At 44.0% G+C, this 12664-nt stretch overlaps 1 protein-coding gene across 2 annotated transcripts in view; it reads left to right on the forward strand.

Annotated features, from left to right (window-relative positions):
* Positions 1-12664, forward strand: part of BCAP29 (B cell receptor associated protein 29) — a 79096-nt gene that overhangs the window by 21132 nt on the left and 45300 nt on the right. For both annotated transcript variants that reach the window (XM_056573626.1, XM_056573625.1), the window contains exons 3-4: positions 7246-7346; positions 11404-11554. In XM_056573626.1, coding sequence (XP_056429601.1) covers positions 7246-7346; positions 11404-11554 — 252 coding nt within the window. The remainder of the gene's footprint in view (positions 1-7245; positions 7347-11403; positions 11555-12664) is intronic.

The raw sequence follows: 12664 nt of genomic DNA on the forward strand, positions 1-12664 counted from the left end.
GCGAAATGTAACTGAGGACAGCGGCCCCGATCGGGAAAATAGTAAGAAACAAAAGAAATAATGAAGGGATAACTTATAAGAGTATAATTAAAGAGGGGGGGAAAGTATTTATTAAAGAAGTGGAAATATAAACGGGAACGGAGGTTAGGACTGAGCCCTTTTTCACCTTTAAGGATGCAGCCCTTTTTTGCAATTCTGACCACTATCACTTTATGCATTAATAACTCTGGGATGCTTTTACCGATTATTCTGATTACGAGATTGTTTTTTTCTTCGTTACTTGCATCCTTTCTTGGTGAAAAATCCCCAAATTTCATGAAAATTTTGAAAATGTTGCATTTTTCTAAATTTGAAAATCACTGCTTGTAAGGAAAATGGATATTCCAAATAAATTTATATATTGATTCACAATACAATATGTCTACTTTTATGTTGGCATCATAAAGTTGACATGTTTTTACTTTAGGAAGACCTCAGAGGGCTTCAAAGTTCAGCAGCAATTTTCCAATTTTTCACAAAATTTTCAAAATCTGAATTAATCAGGGACCAGTTCAGTTTTGAAGTGGATTTAAGGGGTCTTCATATTAGAAATACACCATAAATGACCCATTATAAAACTACACCCCCAAAAGTATCCAAAATGACATTCAGGAAGTGTGTTAGCCCTTTCATTGGAATAGCAGCAAAATGAAGGAGAAAATTCAAAATCTTCATTTTTTACACTCTCATGTTCTTGTAGACCCAGTTGTTGAAATTTTACAAGGGTAAAAGGAGAAAAAGCCCCCCAAAATTTGTAACCCAATTTCTCTTGAGTAAGGAAATGCCTCATGTGGATGTCAAGTGTTAGGCGGGCACAGCAGAGGGCTCAGAAAGGAAGGAGCGACAATGGGATTTTTTCTGAAATGTTTTTTGGGGGGCATGTCACATTTAGGAAGCCCATATGGTGCCAGAACAGCAAAAAAACTCCAACATGGCATACTATTTTAGAAACTTCACCCCTCAAGGAACGTAACAAGGGGTCCAGTGAGCCTTAACACCCCACAGGTGTTTGACGCCTTTTCGTTAAAGTCGGATGTGTAAATATTTTATTTTTTTCACTAAAATGCTGGTTTTCCCCCAAATTTTAAATTTTTGCAAGGGGTTATAGGAGAAAATGACACCCAAATTTTGTAACCCCATCTCTTCTGAGGAAATACCCCATGTGTGGACGTCAAGCGCACTGCGGGCACACTACAATGCTCAGAAGAGAAGGAGTCACATTTGGCTTTTGGAAAGCAAATTTTGCTGAAATGTTTTTTTTGGGGGGGGGGCATGTCGCATTTAGGAAGCCCCTTTAGCGCCAGAACAGCAAAAATAAAACACATGGCATACTGTTTTGGAAACTACACACCTCAAGGAACGTAAAAAGGGGTACAATGAGCCTTAACACGCCACAGGTGTTTGACAAATTTCCGCTAAAATTGGACAGGAAAATGAAAAATTAGATTTTTTTTTCACTAAAATGCTGTTACCCCAAATTTTTCATTTTCACAAGGGGTAATTGGAGAAAAAGCCTCCCAAAATGTGTAACCCCATTTCTGGAAATACCCCATATGTGGATGTAAAGTGCTCTGTGGGCGAACCACAATGCTCAGAAGAGAAGGAGCGCCATTGAGCGTTTGGTGAGAGAATTTGGTTGTAATAGAAGTCAGTGGCCATGTGTGTTTACAAAACAGAACAGTGGACCCCCCACATGTGACCCCATTTTGGAAACTACACCCCTCACAGAATTTAATAAGGGGTGCAGTGAACATTTACACCCCACTGGCGTTTGACAGATCTTTGCAACAGTGGGCTGTGCAAATGAAAAATTAAATTTTTTCCTTTTCACGGACCACTGTTCCAAAAATCTGTAAGACACCTGTGGGGCGTAAATGCTCACTGCACCCCTAATAACATTACGTGAGGGGTGTAGTTTCCAAAATGGGGTCACATGGGGGGGGTCCACTGTTCTGGCACTATGGGGGCTTTGTAAACACACATGACCTTCAAATTCGGACACATTCTCTCTCCAAAATCCCAATGGCATTCCTTCTCTTCTGAGCATTGTAGTTCGCCCGCAGAGCACTTTACATCCACATATGGGGTATGTTCTTACTCAGAAGAAATGGGGCTACAAATTTTGGGGGGCTTTTTTCCTATTATCCCTTGTGAATGAAAATGTAGGGTAACACCAGCATTTTAGTGAAAAACATTATTTTTTTTCACATCCAACTTTAACGAAAATTTGTCAAACATCTGTGGGGTGTTAAGGCTCCCTATACCCCTTGTTACATTCCGTGAGGGGTGTAGTTTCCAAAATGGGGTCATATCTGGGTATTTATTGATTTGCGTTTATGTCAGAACCATGTAAAATCAGCCACCCCTGTGCAAATCACCAATTTAGACCTCAAATGTACATAGTGCGCACTCACTCCTGAGCCTTGTTGTGCGTCCGCAGAGCACTTTACACCCACATGTGGGGTATTTCCGTATTCAGGAGAAATTGCGTTACCAATTTTGGGGATCTTTTTTTTCCTTTTACCGCTTGTGAAAATTAAAAGTATGGGGCAACACCAGCATGTTAGTGTAAAAATTTTACATTTTTTACACTAACATGCTTGGTGTAGACCCCAACTTTTCCTTTTCATGAGGGTTAAAAGGAGAAAAAGCCCCCCAAAATTTGTAACACAATTTCTCCCGAGTACGGAGATACCCCATATGTGGCCCTAAACGGTTTCCTTAAAATACGATAGGGCCCCAAAGTGAGAGAGCGCCATGCGCTTTTGAGGCCAAAATTGGGGATTTGAATCCGCCACAAAAATACCCCACGGCAGTGTTTCCCAAACAGGGTGACTCCAGCTGTTGCATAACTCCCAGCATGCCTGGACAGTCAGTGCAATACTGGGAGTTGTTGTTTTTCAACAGCTGGAGACTCTGTTTTGGAAACACTGCCGTACAAGACGTGTTTTTTATTTATTTATTTTTATTTTGGGGGGGGGGGTGGACTGTGTAGGGGTATGTGTATATGTAGTGTTTTACTTTTTATTTTGTGTAGGTGTAGTGAAGTGTTTTTAGGATACATTCACACGGTTTGGTTTACAGTGTGTTTTGAGCTGGTAGTTTGAGTCGCGATGGAAAATTTGCTGCATCTCAAACTTGCAGCAGAAAACTTGCTGTAAATCTGCCATTGGGGGGCAAACCTCCAGCTGTTGCAAAACTACAACTCCCAGCATGCACTGACAGACCATACATGCTGGGAGTTGTAGTTATGCAACAGCTGGAGGCACATTGGTTGCGAAACACTGAGCGTTTGTTACTTAAAGGGGTACTCCTGTGCTTAAATATCTTATCCCCTATCCAAAGGATAGGGGATAAGATGCCTGATCGCGGGAGTCCCGCAGCTGGGGACGCCCGTGATCATGCACGTGGCACCCCGTTTGTAATCAGTGCCCGGAGCGTGTTCGCTCCGGGTCTGATTATGGTCGACCGCAGGGCGGGCGTCATGTGACGTGATAGCTCCCCCCTCTCGTCGGCTTGCATTGAGGGGCGGAGCGTGACGTCACACGGGGGCGGAGGCGTGACGTCACACGCCGCCGGCCCTGCGGTTGCCGGTAATCAGTCCCGGAGCGAACACGCTCGGGGTGCCGCGTGCATGATCCCGGGCTTCCCCAGCTGCGGGACTCCCGCGATCAGGCATCTTATGCCCTATCCTTTTGGATAGGGGATAAGATGTTTAAGCACCGGAGTACCCATTTAACTCAGTGTTTCGCAACCAGTGTGACTCCAACTGTTGCAAAACTACAACTCCCAGCATGTACAGTCTCTCAGTGCATGCTGGGAGTTGTATTTTTGCAACAGCTGGAGGCACACTGGTTGTGAAACACTTAGTTAGGTAACAAACTCGGTTTCACAACCAATGTGTCTCCAGCTGTTGCAAAACTGCAACAATCAGCATGCATTGACACTCTAAGGGCATGCTGAGAGTTGTAGTTTTTCAACAGCTGGAGGCACACTGCTAAAACTCCCAGCATGCCCTTTGGTAGTCTGTGCATGCTGGGGGTTGTAGTTATGCAACAGCTGAATGCATACTTTTTCATAGAAAAAATGTGCCTCCAGCTGTTGCAAAACCAACCCGCAGCATGCACAGACTACCAAAGGGCATGCTGGGAGTTGTAGTTGGAACGCCAGCTGTTACAAAACTACAACTCACAGCATGCCCTTTGGCTGTGCATGCTGCGAGTTGTTGCTAAGCAACAGCAGGAAGTGAACAGGACTCACCTCCTGTTGTATCCTGCCGCCCGGGACCGCAACGCTGTATCCTGCCGAGGGACCGATCCTGCTGCTCCTGTCGCCGCCTCCGATCCTGAGGGGACCCCCCGCCGGACCAGGGCAAGATAGGAGACCGCCGTCTGTGCCGATCTCCGCTCCGATGGCTGTCCCGATCACCGCCCAGCAGGTCCGTGATTGATCGGTCGTTTCGACCGATCAATCACGTGATCGTGAGGCGGCACCCATGCCTCCTCACTCCTGCTGGGTATGGGTGAATGGGGCTGTCTCGGGCAGCCCCATTAACCCTTTTTTCCCGGGTCACCAGAGACCCGAATAGCGCAAATCGCAGGTCTGAATTGACTAACGATTTGCCGCGATTGCCGACATGGGGGGGGGGGGGGGTCTCGGGACCCCCCTGGGCGATATGCCGGGATGGCTGCTGATAGATATCAGCAGTCATCCCATTCCTATTACCGCCATTTACGCTGTAAATTTACGGCGCTCGTCCTTAAGGGGTTAATTAAGAGTAAGGTGATGAGAGAGAAATAATATAATAGAGAAACTATGACCATAAATTAGAACGAAGTATATGTGTGTGTGTGTGTGTGTGTGTATATAGATATAGATATATATAGAGGGAGATATATATATATATATATATACACACAATATAAATATAATAGAATAGGTGAAGTAAAGTTAAAATACTAAATTTAAGCTACAGGGCAGCAGCAAAGAAAGAAGACTATTTCAGTTATGCTGGACTTTATATAACCTAGCCTACACTCTGTTTGGCTAATGTCATTACACAGCATGTTAGGTTGTCTATACACCTGTATACCTATGTACCTAAAAAGTTTTTTCTGTTCTTTATTGTTAAAAAACATTTCACTATTTTGCTGCTAGGCTTTGCAGTAAAGAAGGAATTGCATAATGCGAATGCCTCCTGTCTGATATAAAATTGATTGATTGGCTGATATGCCAACTCCCCCAGAGGTGATCCAACAACTTAAACAGTATCTTTTCTTGGATCTGGCGGAGTTAGGTCATACGAAAGAAAAATCAGCTAAAGTCTTTTTCAAAAACTGACAAACCTTTATTAACACTGAAATGGCTCAATTGGCAGTCTCTTTCAAATGTTGTATCTATCACTTGAGCTTTAGCAGGTTCTTTAGGACATCTCCAACTTCCTTACAACGGATTAGGTTTACCCTGTGATAATGAGTTATTTTGGTCTTGGGTGGAGACCGCTTGTTTGTACCCTTGTCTGGTATCTGGTTTATGTCCCTCCATATTTCTATTCTGTTTTCTTTGGGAAATAAAGATTTATCAAATCCTGTCCAGAGGAAAAGTTGCTGAGTTGCCCATAGCAACCAATCAGATCGCTTTTTTCTTTTTTTGAAAAGGCATCTGAAAAATAAAAGAAGCAATTTGGTTGCTTTGGGCAACTCAGCAACTTTTCTTCTGGACAGGTTTAAATTAATTTACCCCTATGTCTAACATGACTCCGCACCAGTTTTGGAGACACGTGTGTGTGCGTGGGGGTGTATTCTGAGGTAAGCTGGGTTCACATCACGTTTTTACCAATACGGGACCGCATACGGCTGGGGGGAGCTAAAACCTTGCGCTCCCGTATCCCTGCTGTCTGCCGCCCGTATGTAATTAATTTCAATGAGCCGACCGGAGTGAACCGTTGACTCTGGTTGGCTCATTTTTGCCCCGTATGCGGTTTTCCACCGGATCTCAAACCGTGGTCGATGGGAAAACTGCATACGGGGCAAAAATGAGCTGACTGGAGTCAGCGTTTCACTCCGGTCGGCTCATTGAAATTAATTACATATGGGTGACATACGGCAGGGATACGGGAGCGCAAGGTTTTAGCTCCCCCCAACCGTATGCGGTCCCCTATGGGTAAAAACATGTGAACCCAGAGTTACTCATCAGACTATGTAGAAGTGTTTAGTTATCCTATGGCCTGACCCCTGCCTTACACTATTTTGAGGGATGGGAAATTTTTTATATAATGCTTTATCTTTCTTGCTTCTGCCATTGTATAATGCTGGGGTATTGTCCTAGAAACTGCTTATTTATTTTGTAATTTTGTTAAAATTTATTTGAAAAAATTTGTGAAAAAAAATTAATAAAAAAATAAATATATATTATAATAAGGGACCTGGGAGTCTACTGCATACTATGGGGGGAGATTTATCAAAACCTGTGCGGAGGAAAGATTGACCAGTTGTCTATATCAACCAATCAGCGCTTTTTTTTATTTTTTATTTAAACTCTTCCTCTACCCAGGTTTTGAAAAATCACCCTCTGTTATGTGAGAGAGAGAGAGAGAGAGAGAGAGAAAGAAATAAATATCTGCACTACAACACTATGTCCTGCAGATGTCACTGCAATACTCAGTAGTATACACACTCTCTCAAACTTTCAACACTTTAGTGACCAGCCTATTTTAGACCTTAACACCTTAAGGACCAGGCACGTATGAGTACTCATACGTCCTGGCAAATTTCGCATCCCGCCACGCGCCGGGCGGGTTGCGAAACTGGACGCCTGCTGAAATCGTTCAGCAGGCGTCCGAGGCAAATGCCGAGGGGGGGGGTCCTGAGACGGTGGACAGATGTGCAAAGAACACTCTGGTCCTACAGTGAAAATTGGCCTGGTCCTTAAGGGGTTAATGAACAAGTGTTTGTTCTTGTTTTTTTTTTTAACTTCTTGTTCTTTTTTCCCTTTAAAATTCCCTTAAAATTTTTTCTGACATTTACTATTATTATTATTATTGTAAATGGTTTAAAGCAGAATGTATTGTCTGTGCAGATCACTCAGAATATAAATGCTGTTATAACACTTTAGCCCAAAAAGTGCCTGTACATAGCTAACTTGAATCAGATGTTTTTTTTAATTTTTTTTGTTTCTTTCTATATTTTTAATTTGTGTGTTTTATAGATGGAAGAAGATATTCAGATATCATATATGGAGCAAAATAGCTCCCTACTGGAATAAAGCATTTTTATCCATAATAGTTATTTTGATTGTTCTTTTCCTAGGTAAGTATTTTTCTAGTTATTATATCTACTTATGATGCATATATCTGCTGTACTAAAGCCTCCTTCACATGTGTCATCTGGCGGCATTTCCCTCCAGTGCTGTAGAAAAAGCATCGGAAGGAAATTGATGATAGAAGTGATCCCATTCATATGAATGGGACAGTTCACATTCCTCCAGTGTCTCAATTTGGACGCCAGATGGTTGGACATGCTGGATGGGAAAACTTATGTGCTCTCCTGTCCGACCTGCACAATCAGTGGCTGCTGGATGCACTTTTGTCATTAGTTGTGGCAAGTTTTAGGCTGGGTTTACTGAGCCGGACATATGTGAATACAGCCAAAGACCTGTACTGTGGATTAACATTAATACAATTATATTACCATTGTATCATATAATGTGTTAACCCTTTAAGAACACAGGGCCTAAATGTACACCTTGCACCCACTCGCCTTCTGTGACGTGTACTCGAAATCTGACTATGTGTCATAGCAGGATGGTCCCAGCGGTTATCTGGTGCCGGTACCCATGGCTAATGCCAGACATCACTGATTGCAGCAATAACCCCTTAGATGACGCAATCAAAGTTAATCGCGGTGTCTAAAATAAAAAAAATAAAAAACAATCCCGGCCGCACAGTAGTGCTGACCAGGATCACCGTGGTGAAATCTCGATTGTCCTGATTAGCTGAGAGGATGGCGAGAGGGCCCTTACCTGCCTCCTTCCCTGCACTGAAATCCATTGAAAATGTTGCAGTGACAAGCCATTGCCGTGATTTCCACAAATTTGTGGTAAAAACTGCAGTTTTGTGAAATCAGATCATTTGACCACAAACTATAAACACATTCTTAAAAGGGCTATTTACCAAATAACCTAAAAACCTTAACCCACCTCTGTCAACTGCAGCGATCTAGCACAAAAGCACTGGTGGTTGTCTCAGTTTCTGTTTACTTATGGCTGTTTCATGACTTCTGCAGCTTAAAGGGGTAGTCCGCCCCTGGCATCTTATCCCCTATCCAAAGGATAGGGGATAAGATGTTAGATCACCGCGGTCCCACTGCTGGGGACCCCGGAGATCACCACTGCGGCACCCTGCTATCATTACTGCGCAGAGCGAGTTCGCTCTGTGCGTAATGACGAGCGATACAGGGGCCGGAGCAGCGTGACATCATGGCTCCGCCCCTCATGACATCATGGCCCGTCCCCTTAATGCAAGTCTATGGCAGGGGGCGTGACGACCGCCACGCCCCCTCCCATAGACTTGTATTGACGGGGGCGGGGCGTGACGTCACAAGGGGCGGAGCCGTGACGTAACGATGCTCCGGCCCCTGTATTGCCTGTCATTACGTGCAGAGCGATCTGCTGCAGCAACGATCCCCGAGGTCCCCAGCAGCGAGACCCCGGCGATCTGACATCTTATCCCCTATCCTTTGGATAGGGGATAAGATGTCTAGGGGCGGAGTACCCCTTTAACTGGTCACGTGTAGTACTTCTGGCATCATTTCTCAGCATTGGGAATCATGATGCCAGTAGTAAAGTGCATGACCGCTGAGGCAACTGATTGGCCTTATTATCCGCTAGTAAACAAAGACCGGGAGAGACTGGAGCTTCTGCACTAAAATGCAGCATGATTGGAGAGGTAAGTAACGCTTTAATTTTATGAACTTTCCAGTGCTTATTTAAAGATAACCACTTTAAAACTGACACTAGGTGTCAGTTTAGGGGCAGAGATTATTTGTCATTTGCTTTTAAAGAAACACTTGTAGATAATCACATTGGCCTACATTACCTGAAACCAATCCTAATTAAAAAGTAATTTTGCTCATGGCAACCAATCACGGCTCAGCTATAATATTTTCACAAGGTCTGGTAAAATGAAGACTGAGCTGTGATTGGCTGCGGAGGTCAAAAACTGACAGTTTTGATTCAAGGCAGACTGATAATTCTAGGCCATTGTTGTATTAAAGGAGAACTCCAGAATATATAAATTGTCCCCCATACTACCGGCAGTAAAAAAAATAAAGATGTACATACCTTCTTTTGCTCCCCCGGGGCCTCCGGTAACCGGCTCCGGTCTCCACCGCGATCCTCTTCCTGTTTGCTGGTGGTCGGCGAGTCATACTGCGCTCAGCCAATCACTGGCCGCAGTGAGGTTCCGACTCGGCCGGCAATAGGCTGAGCGGCAGTGTGAGAACGCTTCAAGACACAAAATTCTTCACTACACCGGCACCTGCTGCCGGGGCCGAAAAGTCACACTGCCGCTCAGCCTATCGCCGGCCGAGCCGGAACTTCGATGCGGCCGGTGATTGGCTGAGCGCAGTATAACTCGCCGACCACCAGCAACCAGGAAGAAAATCGCGGGGGAGGCCTGATATGGCCTTCTGTGACAGGGAATTGGTAATGTTATATATTTTTGTTTTATATGACTGTACATGTAACATTTCTGTATACAAAACATTAGAGAACCCTTTGTGCTAGGACTGTCACTCCTGTCTGTGTCACGCAAGCCAAACTTCATGCCCTTTGTAACTATTTTCACTTTGTTATGGCAACACAATATTTTCCTTTTGAAGAAATGTCTTATGTCACGCCTGACATACATTTTGTGCAGCTAGAAAAGATGCCTTCATTTAATTTTATTAGTCTCTTAAAGTCTGTTTGAATATTAAATTATAATTTTTTTTAGACTTTTCTATTATTATTTTTTTAAGTATTTATTTAAGCTTTTAGTAATAATACAACAAGAGATCCAACAGGTTCACCAAAACAAAAACAAAGCATCAAGGCAACATAGTTCGGCAAAGGTGTAAGGGATTACATCGTCCTTCCAGGGAAAAGGGCCCACAAATGAACGCATGGTTGCAATAGAAACACAGTAGCATGCCTGCAGTATAAAAGAGTAGGAAGTAGAAAGCAGCCATGAGCACCTGGTGCCAGACAAACAACAAAGCACAACCACTCCAAAAGACAACCAGTCACACAACACATGCACACTTTGGAAGATCCCTCCCCCCTCAAAGATACATTACAGAGAAAAAACAAAACCCAGCATCTGCAGATTCCCCAATTAAAAGCCAGGGTACCTAAACCTTGTATACATTTTTTATTTTTTTTAGGGCATGTCATACTTGTTTACAGGGATTGATATAAGGGGACATATTTATTCACCATTGCTTTCCAGCGAGACAAAGGTGGGGGTCACGGGATCTTTCCATGCCATAATAAGCACCTTACGGGCACAAAATAACAAAAATCTGATCAGCTAGCGCCTATGGGAGCCCATCTCCAAACCATTAACTAGGCCAAAAAGCCAAACCTCAGGGGTCAAGTCATAGGGAAATTCCAAGTGATCTGAGAGAAAACCCATCACCTCTCTCCAAAACGGGACCACACAGACACATTCCCACATAGCATGTAAAAGGGTGCCAAACCCCAATTCTTTTCAGCCTAACCGGTGTATAATAGAGACACAGGATAAAACGAAACTGGATTAAGGCTGGGTTCACACCACGTTTTGTTAAATACGGTTCCCGTATACGGTTGGGAGGAGGGGGCGGGGCTTAATCGTGGCGCCCGCACTCAGCCGTATTCGGGAACCATATTTAATGTATGTCTATGAGCCGACCGGAGTGAACCGTAGCCTCCGGTCGGCTTAGTTTTCGGCCGTATGCGGTTTCCCGACCGCAGGTTTTGGGGTTTTCATGAGCTGTAAACCATAATCATCACAATTATGACAAATCACGGCTTCAACTGTGTTGCTTTGTATGTAATGAGTCTCTCATATATTAGTTTCACTTTTTAAGTCGCATTGCTGAAATAAATGAACTTTGCACGATATTCACATTTTTCGAGTTTCACCTGTACACATTGGATGTATAGCCAACATGTGAACATACCCTAAATGGAATACCTCCATAATACATGGGATCCTTTAGCATTTACTCTTGTCTTTATAAATACATTTTATCCAGTGCTTTTAGCACTTTTACACACTTTCTTTTGTGTTTCAGATGCTTTAATGCCTTTTATCATGTAAAGCATTTTTTCTTTCATTTACAGATGCTGTGAGAGAGGTTAGAAAGTATTCTGTGAGTCCAACAACTGATAAGTCAGATAAGCTTTACTCTAACACCTATGATCATCTCCATATGAAGCTCTTCAGATCCCAACGAAATCTTTATATCTCTGGATTCTCCCTCTTTCTGTGGCTGTAAGTAAAAATTAGTGAAGTTTTGCTGATGTGTTTATCAGTAAGTAAAATCTTTTACCCTATCACCCTTGACAGCACCCCTGGAGAGGACCTCCCACCGTAGGACAGGAAACCTGGAGATAAATTTGGACCTCCTTACTCTCCACCCTCAGTTCAATTATAAAGTACTCCTACGGAGCAAGAGGTAGAAAAACATGCACAGAGAAAATATAATACACACAAAAAAGGGGAGGGATATACGAGGGGTGCTGTCTTGGGTCCTCGAAATATGGATTACTGGTAAGTAATCCATATTTACCCTATCTACCCTACTCTGGAGTTATTTTTTGACCTCTTCCGTGGTGAGCTGTGGGGCCCCCGTAGCCAGCGGTGTGAGGGGTAACTCTGGCGGTGTAAGTCTCCTCGGGAGCTGCTGCGGGGTCGGGTAGTGTCCGGATCAGGTCCCGACGGTGTCCTCTCTCGGGGGGGCGCTGAGGAGAGTGTGGGTCAGGTGGCTGGCTCTCCCTTCTCTGCATAGTTCCCCGGTGCGCGCACGTGACCGGAGTTTGTGCAGCACCCTGTGACGACGTCCGGCCCAAAAGAGACCGGACGTGCTGTTGGCGTTCAAAAGAGACGCGGGAACCGAACCAGCGTCTGTTGTTTCTCCCTGCATCCGGAGATCCCGCCAACCTCAGCAGCCAGCTTCTGTACCTGTGCAGCTTTACACTGCATTGAAGTTGGTGTCTGTATCCCGGTTTTCAATCGAAGACCTTCTCCAGCATGCCTGAAATCGGGAAAGAAAGTGGATGCACTAAATCCAAGAGCTCCAGCTCTGTACTACAGCTTCCTTGGGTGAGACCTTTTCATGTTTCTGTTTTTTATGGTCTAATGGGGGTTATCATGTCCTTTGTTTTAGGCAAATAAAAACTCAGCTGAGGCCCCTAGAAAAGGTACGTCTAAAACTCATAATCCATAATGTGCTCAGTGTAGAAGTCTGCTAGAACCCTCTTAGAAAAGAGCCATCTGTCCATCTTGTGTGGAAGCTCTAGTCGCCCAGGATTCCTCCCCTTTAGCGCTAACTATCAAAAAATGATTAAAGAAGAACTTTAAAAGTCTCTACAGGATCTGGGT

The sequence above is a fragment of the Hyla sarda genome, chromosome 4 (assembly GCF_029499605.1).
Source record: "Hyla sarda isolate aHylSar1 chromosome 4, aHylSar1.hap1, whole genome shotgun sequence".
Classification (NCBI taxonomy): Eukaryota; Metazoa; Chordata; class Amphibia; order Anura; family Hylidae; genus Hyla; species Hyla sarda.